At 39.3% G+C, this 12136-nt stretch overlaps 1 protein-coding gene across 4 annotated transcripts in view; it reads right to left on the reverse strand.

The window, feature by feature from the left end:
• Window positions 1–5910: 5910 nt before the first annotated feature.
• Window positions 5911–12136, reverse strand: part of hexb (hexosaminidase B (beta polypeptide)) — a 43603-nt gene continuing 37377 nt past the window's right edge. For 3 of the 4 annotated variants that reach the window (XM_072548036.1, XM_072548047.1, XM_072548058.1), the window contains 3 exons: window positions 9607–9697; window positions 6694–6798; window positions 5911–6436 (listed from right to left, as the gene is read on the reverse strand). In XM_072548036.1, coding sequence (XP_072404137.1) covers window positions 6376–6436; window positions 6694–6798; window positions 9607–9697 — 257 coding nt within the window. In that variant the 3' untranslated portion in view covers window positions 5911–6375. Of the gene's footprint in view, window positions 6437–6693; window positions 6799–9606; window positions 9698–12136 lie in introns of those variants that run through there. The other variant, XR_011952377.1, reaches the window with a different exon arrangement.

Here is a 12136-nt window from a genome sequence, read left to right on the forward strand (position 1 = left end):
CAGAAGATACTACACCTTGTTCTCAGGAAAGGTAGAAAAGGAGTGAAAGGAAGAGGGGTAGCAGTATCAGTTATGGAGTACAACACATTGCGAGAGAAAGAAGTTCAAGTACAGAGTCAATTTGACTACAGATAAAGAATAAGAAGGGTCCAATTATTTTACTAGATATACTCTGTAGATGACAACCAGAAAAAGCATTGAGGGAAACATCTACAGAAAATTTACAGAAAGATACTAACATTATAGTAGTTACTATGGGCGACTTCAGTTACTCAGTCAGTCCCGTGATATTGCTGTAGCCACTGGAGTTCACAGTCCAGTTTCTAATTAATTGCTCTCTCCCTTTTAAAGTTGCTCAAGTTCTTTTACTACCTTCAGGTACAACATTCTATGGTTTCTCCCAGGATCTTGCCATGCAGCAAGTGAATTTTCATCTGCAATCACCTTTTGGTTGAACTGTTTCTAAAAAGCACATAATGTAGCTCAAAAGATCTCTAAGTAATTGGAGTTATGATGCATTATTATGACAGTTCTGGCACTGTACCCAAAACATTAAAGGGAAGAATAAAACATGAAATATTACTCCAGCTTTCACCCCTCACATTCCCTGATTTCCCAAATAATACTTTGCATCCACTCTGCATAGCTCCTCCTAGTCTGCATGCCAATCTCTGCCCCCTGTACACGGCTCACAGCCCTTTAACAGTTCCTATGGTCTTCATTTCAATACCAATGGTGAGGTCCTCAGGAGTATTGCTGAACAGAGAGACCTTGGAGTGCAGGTTCATAGCTCCTTGAAAGTGGAGTCGCAGGTAGATAGGATAGTGAAGAAGGCGTTTGGTATGCTTTCCTTTATTGGTCAGGGTATTGAATACAGGAGCTGGGAGGTCATTTTGCTGCTGAATAGGCCACTGTTGGAATATTGCGTGCAATTCTGGTCTCCTTCCTATCGTAAAGATATTGTGAAACTCGAAAGGGTTCAGAAAATATTTACAAGGATGTTGCCAGGGTTGGAGGATTTGAGCTATAGGGAGAGGTTGAATAGGCTAGGACTGTTTTCCCTGGAGCGTTGGATGCTGAGGGGTGACCTTATAGAGGTTTACAAAATTATGAGGGTCATGGATAGGATAAATAGACAAAGTCTTTTCCCTAGGGTTGGGGAGTCCAGAACTAGAGGGCATAGGTTTAGGGTGAGAGGGGAAAGATATAAAAGAGACCTAAGGGGCAACTTTTTCACGCAGAGGGTGGTACGTGTATGGAATGAGCTGCCAGAGGAAGTGGTGGAGGCTAGTACAATTGCAACATTTAAGATGCATTTGGATGGGTATATGAATAGGAAGGGTTTGGAGGGATATGGGCCGGGTGCTGGCAGCTGGCACCAGATTGGGTTGGGATATCTGATCGGCGTGGACGGGTTGGACCAAAGAGTCTGTTCTCATGCTGTACATCTCTATGACTAACCATTACCATTCAACGTGCCTGGTATTAACCGTGCATAGATATTAGGACCGGGATAAAATTAAATAATACAAAGGTCTAAATATGTAATGTAGACTGCATTATACTGAGAAAACACATATGATTAGATCCCCTAAAGTGTGGAAACAGGCCCTTCGGCCCAACAAGTCCACACCGACCCTCTGAAGAGTAACCACCCAGACCCATTTCCCTCTGACGAATGCACCTAACACTATGGGCAATTTAACATGGCCAATTCACCTGACCTGCACATCTTTGGACTGAGAGAGGAAATCCACAGACATGGGCAGAATGTGCAAACTCCACCCAGACAGTTGCCTGAGGCTGGAATCCAACCTGGGACCCTGGTGCTGTGAGGCAGCATTACTAACCACTGATGCCATCTGATGAACCTGGTATTCTGTGATTTAAAACTTTGTACACCCCAGTCCAACACTGGCATCTCCAAGTCAGGAATCAGGTATGTAAAACACTGAAAAGTTAAGTTTGGAGTACAAGTTATCTGGGCTTGAGTCTTTGTAACAGATAATGTGAGGAAATAGGTTGAAATGTGGTGTTACTGCGTAGTGTGGAATCATTCATATTGTGTTTTGTGACATACAATTTTTAAGAAAAATCTCTTCTATTATGTAAGAAACTTCTGTTCTGCTGTTAAAGACCATTTGTAACCTTGTGCGAATACACCTCAGTGACTAACCACCATGTTAATCTGACTTGTACCATCAGCTGAGATCTATAGTCACTTGGGGCTGTTAATCAAATTGAAATGACAGGCACAATACTGTTACAATGATTAGTTGGTTTAAATTGTAGCCTTGAGGCTTATTCTAAACAGATAAAGTGGAATAGCAAGAAGCACTTCTTTAAAAACTACAGGCAAGACATTTGTTTTTCCAAAGATTGAAATCCAAAACTTTCACCTGTTTTTACACCTCCCTTTCAGAATTCCCCTTGACATGCAATTTTGACAGTTCCATTTTACAGTTTTTTGTTGGTTTTGAATGTGTATTGCTAGTTCCAATGAGTTCGATAGTTAATGAGGTTATATACTTGTTATGGACATGCCCACTTTTAACAATTCCAAATGGCACTTACCTTATCACAACTGATCTCCCCCACACGGTGACCGAGGACTACATTTATAAGGGTATCTATACAATCAATACGCTTCTACACTATTCACATGTGTTACTATCAGATATAGGAGAAAGGGAGGACTGCAGATGCTGGAGATCAAAGTTGAGAGTGTGGTACTGGAAGAAAACAGCAGGTCAGGGAGCAGGAGAATAGATGTTTCAGGCATAAGCCCTTCATCAGGAATGAGGCTTGTGGGCCATGGTGGGGGGGGGGGGGGGGTGGCGCTGGGGGCAAGATATGTGGGTATGCGATAGGTAGATGAAGGTGGGGTGTGAAAGTCAAAAGGTCAGAGAGGAGGGTGGAGCAGATAGGTGGGAAGGAAAATGGACAGGAAGAACCACTTAAGGTCAGTACCAAGTTGGAAGTTTGGGACTGGGATAAGGGGAGATTTGGAGGGATGGTGGTGGTGTGTGGGGAAAATGGGGAAACTGGTGAAATCCACATTATTCCCCTGTGGTTGGAGGGTCCCAAGGCTGAAGATGAGGCGTCCTTCATTCTAGGCATCGGTTGGTTAGGGTTTGGCGATGGAGGAGTCTCAGGCCATGCATGTCCTTGGCGGAGGGGAAGGGGGAAGTTAAAGCCTTCAGCCACAGGGTGGTGAGGTTGGTTAGTGCAGGTGTTGCAGAGATGTTCTCTCAAATGTTCTGCAAGTTAGCATCCTGTCTCCCCAATGTAGAGATCACATTGTAAGTATTCTAATCTAATCTATTCTAATCTAATCAGTGTGGAAACAGGCCCTTTGGCCCAACAAGTCCACACTGCTCCGCCGAAGCGTAACCCACCCATACCCCTACATCTACATCTACCCCTTACCTAACACTACGGGCAATTTAGCATGGCCAATTCACCTGACCTGCACATCTTTGGACTGTGGGAGGAAACTGGAGCACCCGGAGGAAACCCACGCAGACACGGGGAGAACGTGCAAACTCCACACAGTCAGTCGCCTGAGGCAGGAATTGAACTCTGGTCTGCAGCTCTGCAAGGCAGCAGTGCTAACCACTGTGCCACCCACATTGGGTGCAATGGATACAGTAAATGATGTGTGTGAAAGTACAAGTAAATTTCTGTCAGATATAGAAGGATCCTTTGGGACCTTAGACAGAGGTGAGGCCACAAGTTTTGCAATTCTTGTGATGGCAGGGGTTGGTGGGGAGGCATGGAACTGACAAAGGAGTTGCAGATGGAATGGTCTCTCCGACACGAAGATGGAGTGAGGAGGGAAATATACCTCTGGTGGTGGGGTCTGTTTGTAGGTGGCGGAAATGGCAGAGGATGATGGAATGTATCCAGAGGTTGGAGGGGTGAAAGGTGAGGACCGGGGGAACTTCAGTCCTTGTTGCGATTGCAGGGGTGGGTTTCAAAGGCAAAGGTGCAGGAGATGCACTGGAGGACATTAACCACATGGGAAGGGAAAATTGCAGTCTTTGAAGGAGGAGGCCACCTGGGATGCGCTATGGTGGAACTGGTCCTCCAGGGAGCGGAAGCAGAGGAATTGGGAATAAGGGATGGTATTTTTACAGGAGGCAGGGTGGGAGGAGGTGTAGTCAAGAAGGCAGGAAGGCAAACCGGTTCATCCCTCCTCGGGGTGGGGGGGAAAGGAGAGAGAGAGACAGAGAGAGAGAGAGAGAGAGAGAGACAGAGAGAGAGAAAATGTCCTCATGGAATCATAATGAATTAAAAGATCCTTCACAAGGGCCAATTATAACTACCTCAAAACAAATCTGCCTGGATCAGCATGCCATACCCTCATACTTCCAGGGTCATCTGCCCAAGTCCTAACACAGCCCCACTGTTTCCACCTTTCCAACTCCCACAGAATGAACATTGGAGTTTACAAGTTGGGTTTATCAAGCCAACAGTTCTCTTAGCTCTACACAACCAAAGCCCAGATGAAAACATGGATCATGAAGAACCTTGTGGAAGAGGCAGTCCTGGATCTTAATGGTGGGTACTCTAACAGGAGAAAGCAGATAAGATGCAACCTTCTTTTAATTTTTGCTTCCTTGCATTATTTTGAGCAGTGAGAATATTTGTGTGACAATCTCTACCAGGAGATTTGATTAATTCATCCAATTTCACTCCATTGTTTCTCTTTTGCTCAATGCTTAAAATTTCATTGGTCAAGGAGATATACTGTTGGCCCTGTCACTCACTTTACTACTCCGAAACCAGAGTTTTAGACCATGTAATACGCTTCCTCCATCCACCCCCTTAGAAGAGAATCACTTAAAACCAAATAAAATGCAATAGGAGTCTCCCTCAATGCTTCTGCTTTAAATTATCAAGTCACCTCAAAACCTTCAGAAAGATAGGACATGACACATTGAAATATGAAGATGTGACAGTTTTAAATAGCAGGAAGGTTCCCAGTGATAATATACAAGCGTGCTGATATACGGAATGATTTAGAGCCAAGTGAGGGAATGTCAAGTATCATTATCATGAAGGAAAATGAGACGAAGTGACTGAATTAAAGGTTGTTGCTAAGAAACTGCCGCAACACTTCTTTCACAACCAAATTAGATCAGTTAGCTGAAGGACTTGCTTAATAGTTGTGGCTACTTAAGTAACGATGCTGAAATAAACAATTGTAGTTAGTGATTGATGCAAAAAAAAAGTTCATCTAACAGTTGAAGACAATAGGATTAACAACATTGTTGATGCAGGGATGAACACTAATAAGGATTGTTTGGGTCCAATAATCTTTGGGGTAGACACTCCTTTGTAATTTTCCAACATAACTATTCAACTTAAAACTACTTTTAACAGTTTATCAGAACTAGTTTTCTTCATCTAATTGGAATCCTTCTTTAAATGGATTAGCATCCAATACTTTTCAATTTTGATATTAGAATTAATTTTTGTTTGGTCAATAATTTCCTAGGTGTTCCCAAATAACATACTATCTACTTTACCTACTTTGCTTTCTAGATTCAGCTCAGATTAATTTCTTGCATTAAGGCCATGATCTCTAGGACGCTGATGTGGGTGGCACCAGAAAGGCCAGCATTTATTACCAATCTCAAAATACCTTCAAAGAGACAGACAGTCTGACTGGAGTGTTTCTGCATTTTCAGTCTACTGAAATTGCTGAGCTTCTCAAAACGTCTTCTGCCAAATTACCAAGCTTTTGTTTCAGATCTTTAAATAGCTCAATAACTGATTAGCAAGCACTAAAAAAAGTCACTGGATTCGAAAGGTTAACTCTGCTTTGTTGTCTTCACAGATGCTGCCAGACCTGCTGACAAACTCCAGCAATTTCTGTTTTTGAAAAAAAAAGTTAGGACATGATCAAATTTTATTTTCATTTAATTTCAACACACTGCATTTTTATAATTGTCAGGTTATACATAAACATTTTCTTTTAAAAAAAAGTGTAGAGGAAATAATGCATCAAGATAAAATGCCATAATAGCTCAATATTGGTCATGTAGCAAATTTAGACTTTTGATTTTGGTAAGTTAAAATATAACACATCATAACATTTTCATCACTGACTAGATACATCATTAAAAAATTCTAAGAGATGGCAATAAAGTTCATTTTTAAAATATAAAATTTTGAACTTTATTGCACAATCCTTCCAAATGACATTTAAAAAAAAATCAAACATTCATTCTTATTCCAAAACAAAATTCTGTAAAACCTCAGTGTTGATCAAATTTAATTTTAAATTATGCTAGTTTGCACTGAATTACTAAAGATGCATCCAGTTTTCTTGTTCCAGAGAAGCTTCATTTGATCAGATGAATGTTGTTACCCTCTATATTCATGATCACAGTGGCCAACAAACAGTGGTTCAGCTGGTATCCCACGTCTGCAACAAAGGGGTTTAAAAAAAAGTCAGTTGCTTGTACTAACACTGCAATTTAGTGAACAGGTTGAAAGGAGGTCTTTCAATATGCTCCTTAAGCAGATTCAATGCATCAGTATCATTACCAATGTTGAAATCCAAATTAGAACCGCCTTACTTGTAGTGAGACTTGACGAGAGGACAACTTAAACAAACACTGAAGACAATTATGCAGATGAGGAATATTTTAAATAAACAGCAAATTTTAGATTAGTTTTTACCGGACCATGCGGCAGCGATGTTTGGTTAGCCTCTTGTATGCATCACTTATATCTGTCGTATTTTCAGTGCTCCAAAGACGCTCACCAACTGCACTTGCCCGAGGCCTTCAGGGAAAAAGTGAAAGTAGAGATACATTTTCAATGACCAGTCCTGCTCTCTAGTTTGAATATGTAGAATTATGCAGGAAATATGAAAAATTGGTCCTTTAGGCCTACTATATTAATGGATAATATCCTGCCTAATCAGACAGTGGCCGGATTAATCCGACTTTCCTGCCTGTCCTCCCATAAACTTGTATCCTTCAACAAAATTAAACAGCCTTCAAATGATTCAGATTTCAGGGGAAGAGAATTCCACATATCACAAACCCATTAAAAAAACTCCTAACCTCCACCTTAATTGGCAGACTAATTTGTGAAAAATAAAATCCCGTCGTTCCACACTCACCCGAAGGGGGAACATCCTTTCAGCATTCATTGTAGCAAGTAACTTTAGGATCATGAATGTTTCAACAAAAAGGTCATTATGCACTCTTCTGAACTTTAAATGGCTGTAAGCCCACATGCTCAACTTAGCTTACAAAGATAAATCACTTCAACTCAAAATCAGCTGAATAAACCCAAGCAATTGTTATAAAGACAAAAAAACATACATATTATATGCATTTTAACCAATGTTCAAGCTGCAATAAAATTTCTCTTGTGAATTCTGTTCTTTTGCAAACAGCCATATTATTTGCCTTTAAGTACTTGCTGTGCCTGCACACTGATTTTCTGTGGTTCATGAAGCAGAACAACAGTGTTCCTCTATAACCTAACAGCACAGAAACAGGCCTTCGGTCCAATCCTCCTATGTCAACCAACATTTAGCCCATATTCCTCTAAACCCTTGTTATTCATATACCCATCCTTTTAAAGATGCCTTTTAAAAATGTTATAATTGTACTAGCTTCCACCATTTCCTCTAACAGCTCATTCCATACACTCACTACCCTCTGCGTGAAAAAGTTGTCCCTTAGATTCCTTTTAAATCTTTCATCTTAAAGTATGCTTTTTAGTTCTGGACATCCCACTCCAGGGAAGAGACATTGTCTACTTATCATAAGCCTCTAAAGGTCACCCCTCAGCATCTGATGCTCCAGGTAAAATAACCTCAACCTATTCATTCCCTCCCTATAGCTCAAATCCTCTAACCCTAGCAAGATCTTAGAAAGGGTTCAGAAAAGATTTACAAATTTCACAACATCCTTCCTATATCAGAGACCAGAATTACACACAGTATTCAAAAAGCCGCCTTACTAATGTCCTTTACAACCCCAACATTACTTCCAAACTCCTATACTCAAGGCACGGATCAATAAAGGCAAGCGTACCAAACATCATTTTCACTAACCTATCTACCTGTGACTCCACTTTCAAGGAACTATGAATTTGCACCAAGGTCTTTGTACAGCTACATTCCAGAGGATCTTACCATTACCAGTCCTCATTTGCCTTCCCAAAATGCAGTGCCTCACTTTTATCGAAATTAAACTCCATCTGCCACTTTTTGGCCCATCTGATCAAGATCCTGTTGTACTGAGGTATACTTCTTGGCTGTCCACCAGATTATACTTGTCCATATTTGCGTTGTTAAATGTTGCACCAATTCAGATAAAGAGCCTTTTTTTAAAAATAATTTTTTGGGATGTGGGTGTCACTGGCTGGCCAGCATTTATTGCTCATTACTGGTTGCCCTTGAGATGGTACAGAGTTGCTTTCTGAACCACTGCAGTCCACATTCTATAGGTTGACCCTCAATGCTCTGAGGGAGGGAGGGAACTGCGACTTATCATTCTTTCTGCACTCCAAGTTCATATGCTCCATCATACTCTGCTTGTCATTAGATGTGTCATGCCTTTTCTATCCTTGCCCTTTTTAATTTAATCACATATGACATATAATCAATTAGTAGCCCAGAATGGAGGATTCATATTTGTTTTTAAGTCCTCCTTTGGATCAAGCATAGGGAATAAAATAAGTATATTTAAGAGCCCACATCTGATAATCACAAATTAGACAAACAAAACTTTCAAGAAATGAATAGAAGTGGGAAATCTTAAGCTTTCAGTAGCTAATAGAATTTTATTTTACTCTGGAGGATATATTCACTTATTCAAAGCTCAGTACTCTGTTCACGAAACATCAAGTCAAAAAAAATCTCTTTTATAAATCTTTAATCTACAAAATACTTGTAAAACATTTATGTACTGCAGACTTGTTTCATTTGGGAGCACTTGTTGGGGTGGTGAGAGAGAAAAAAAAAAGATGAGGAGAAATGGAAAGGAAGTATGGGAACAGAAATATCAAGAGGAATGTGGGGTTTTAAATGCCAAGTACAAAGCCTGCATACTGAATACACCACATCTTAAAACATTACGTCCCCTCAGTCAAGGAGGATGTGGCAAAACTTGCACGCAGTCAGGCTAAGCCCTCAGAAACGACCAATTTTATCAAAATAATACACAGACATTATTTGCCAGAACTGATTTCCCTTCAGAATCACACAAGATCTGTTGAGCTATTTTGAATACCAAGAATTTCACAACCAGCAACAATATGCAACTCCGAAATCACCCCAAAAATGAATCCAATTTTCACCATACGTGTAAATTAATAGTTTATAGGTTCCACCTGGCAAGATGTGAACTGGTAAGAGTACCAAATAACTCATTCTACAGGCATTTTGTTGTCCATCCCCAACTACAATGGAGAAAAACCAAACAAAAAGCTGAACACAGTATAACGAAACCATAACTACATACATTGTGGAATTAAAATGTATTGCATGAAAGGTTTTGAAAACTACAAAAAAATTGACTTAATTTCTGGGTTGAGAAAACTATATCTAATAGCAGCAGGAAATTTTGATACCATAATCGTGAGGCAAGATTGGTTGCATCCACATATTCACCCCAGAGACAAGCTTCTCCACCAATTACCAACTTCTTCTGTGCTGCAGTTCCTGTAAATTTTTTAAAAACGAGGGAAGGTTACTAATGAGACAAAAAATCACCAAGAAAGAAAAAGTCTAGTTCAATTATTCAAGCAAATAAGTAGACCTTTAGAATGAGTTGGCAGAATAATTACCATAAAGTATATTGATAAACAATTCACATTATGTAACATCTTTAGAATACTAAATGGATTCCAAAACTAAATATTTTAAATTTGTGATATTTACAGCAAAAAAAGTTGGAAAAATTCATGCAACATTAACTCAGTGGGGAAAAAAAAAATCAGTTGGGTTAACTTTTTTCCAACGATGTTGCCTAAAACAAGTGTATGCAACATTTTCAACTGTCTCAAAATAGTGCTTTTGAAGACAATATTTATATTTGAAAAGTACTACATTTATAGAATTATGAAAATGCAACATACCACTAAAGAAAATACATGACGAAATTCATTGATCCAATCAAAATTAAATTTACCACAAATCTATTGATTTAAATGGTATGAGAATGCAGTAGTATGAGAAATTAAACCAAAGTTTTTTTTAAAATGTTCATTACTTGTTTTATTTAACAAAGACAAATTATGGCACAGGTGCCAATTGTGATGACCAAGCAAATAGAACAAATGATTTTGCCTTTGTCAATCAAAAGAATAAAATGTATTGTACAAGGAATATTTCAGTATTCAAATGTTACGTGTTGCAGCAAAGTGCAGACTTTCTTAATTTATAGAAATGTCAGCCCCATCCTGTATCAAACAGATCATGTATGGTTAGGTAGAGTTCATTAAACTCTCCAAATCATTGACTAGTATATATTAGATCTATGAAGTAGAGGTTTGGACTGCTGCAGTTTGTTCATTTTACATGTGCAATGATTTTGTTCGCCCCTTAATTCTATTGCATGGTTGCAACAAGAGATGGTGGCAATAGCAGATGAGATTCAAGTGTTTTCTACCAAGTCCAGACACTTATGCCTTTCAACAAGGGAATACCCAATCAATCAATTGTCTGAATGCTTCAAAAGTACACATTACTGAACGTCGAGCTTCTCCACGTGCTCTTTGGCATTTCAAAAAAAAATGAAAGAAAGCTTGGCTGCATTGAATTTGGTAAAGATTACATTGTCAAGAGCTCAAATGGCAAATGCAAATGACTTAAGTGGTAGGAAAAGGTGAAAGCTTGAGGAATGTGAAAACAGATTTACAAAAATTGTTAGCAGCATGCACTTATTGGAAAAATGGTAAATCCTCCAAAACAGAGAAAAAAAAAAATTGTACAATCCAGAAGTCAAGCACTTAAAATGCTGCTTCTATGTTGCGGATTCAAATTTAAAGATCCAAATAGATTCTCCTGCATACTCTATAGTTTCAAACAAAACACTTAAATGGTAAGGTCCTAGGGAATGTTGCTGAACAAAAAAAGACCTTGGATTGCATGTTCATAGCTCCTTGAAAGTGGAGTCACAGGTAGATAGGATAGTGAAGGCGGTGTTTGGTATGCCTTCCTTTATTGGTCAGAGTATTGAGTACAGGAATTTGGGAGGTCATGTTGCAGCTGTACAGGAGATTGGTTAGGCCACTGTTGGAATATTGTGTGCAATTCTGGTCTTCTTCCTATCGGAAGGGAATTGTGAAACTTGAAAGGGTTCACAAAAGAGTTACAAAGGATGTTGTTAGGGTTGGAGAATTTGAGCTATACAGAGGTTGAAAAGGCCAGGGCTGCTTTCCCTGGAATGTTGGAGGCTAAGGGGTGACCTTATAGAGGTTTATAAAATCATGAGGGGCATGGATAGGATAAATAGACACAAGTTTCTTCCCTGGGGTGGGGAGTCCAGAACTAGAGGGCATAGGTTTGGGGGTGACAGGAGAAAGATATAAAAGAGACCGAAACAGTACAATATACTTATAGGAGGTGGCATTCTATGATTCATGAAAACTGATTGCTCACTATGATCACGGGTTGATATCTTCCCACCAGATGTGGATAAATGTACAAAGTATTGCAGTCTCTTTAGGAATCTGAGAATGTGGTTGTAATCTCTTGCTGCTTACACTTACCAAATAGAAAGATTAAACTAGATGAACATGTGGGAAGGGTTGGCGTGGGAGTGAGGGGAAGAGAGGTGCTGAAAGTTTGAGATCAGGTAGATGGAATGAGAATGTAAAACAAAAGAGATCAGTTGGGACAAGACGGCATGTTTCGATTTTGTATATCGTGATATACTTTAGATAAAAGCAACATTCTGTCTATGCATATTAAAAGTTATGCATCTCATTTCATTTGCCCAAATAGTATACAACGAAATAAAATTAACCAAATTATGACAGTGTCCTAAACAGCAAGTACAGGCATATGATATTACAAACCACACTAAAAGGATTAGAGTGAGTGATTTAGAAAAATATAATTCATTAACTTAAAAAGAGATGCCAGGCAGAATATTGA

Source organism: Chiloscyllium punctatum, chromosome 2 (assembly GCF_047496795.1).
Source record: "Chiloscyllium punctatum isolate Juve2018m chromosome 2, sChiPun1.3, whole genome shotgun sequence".
In the NCBI taxonomy this organism is placed as follows: domain Eukaryota; kingdom Metazoa; phylum Chordata; class Chondrichthyes; order Orectolobiformes; family Hemiscylliidae; genus Chiloscyllium; species Chiloscyllium punctatum.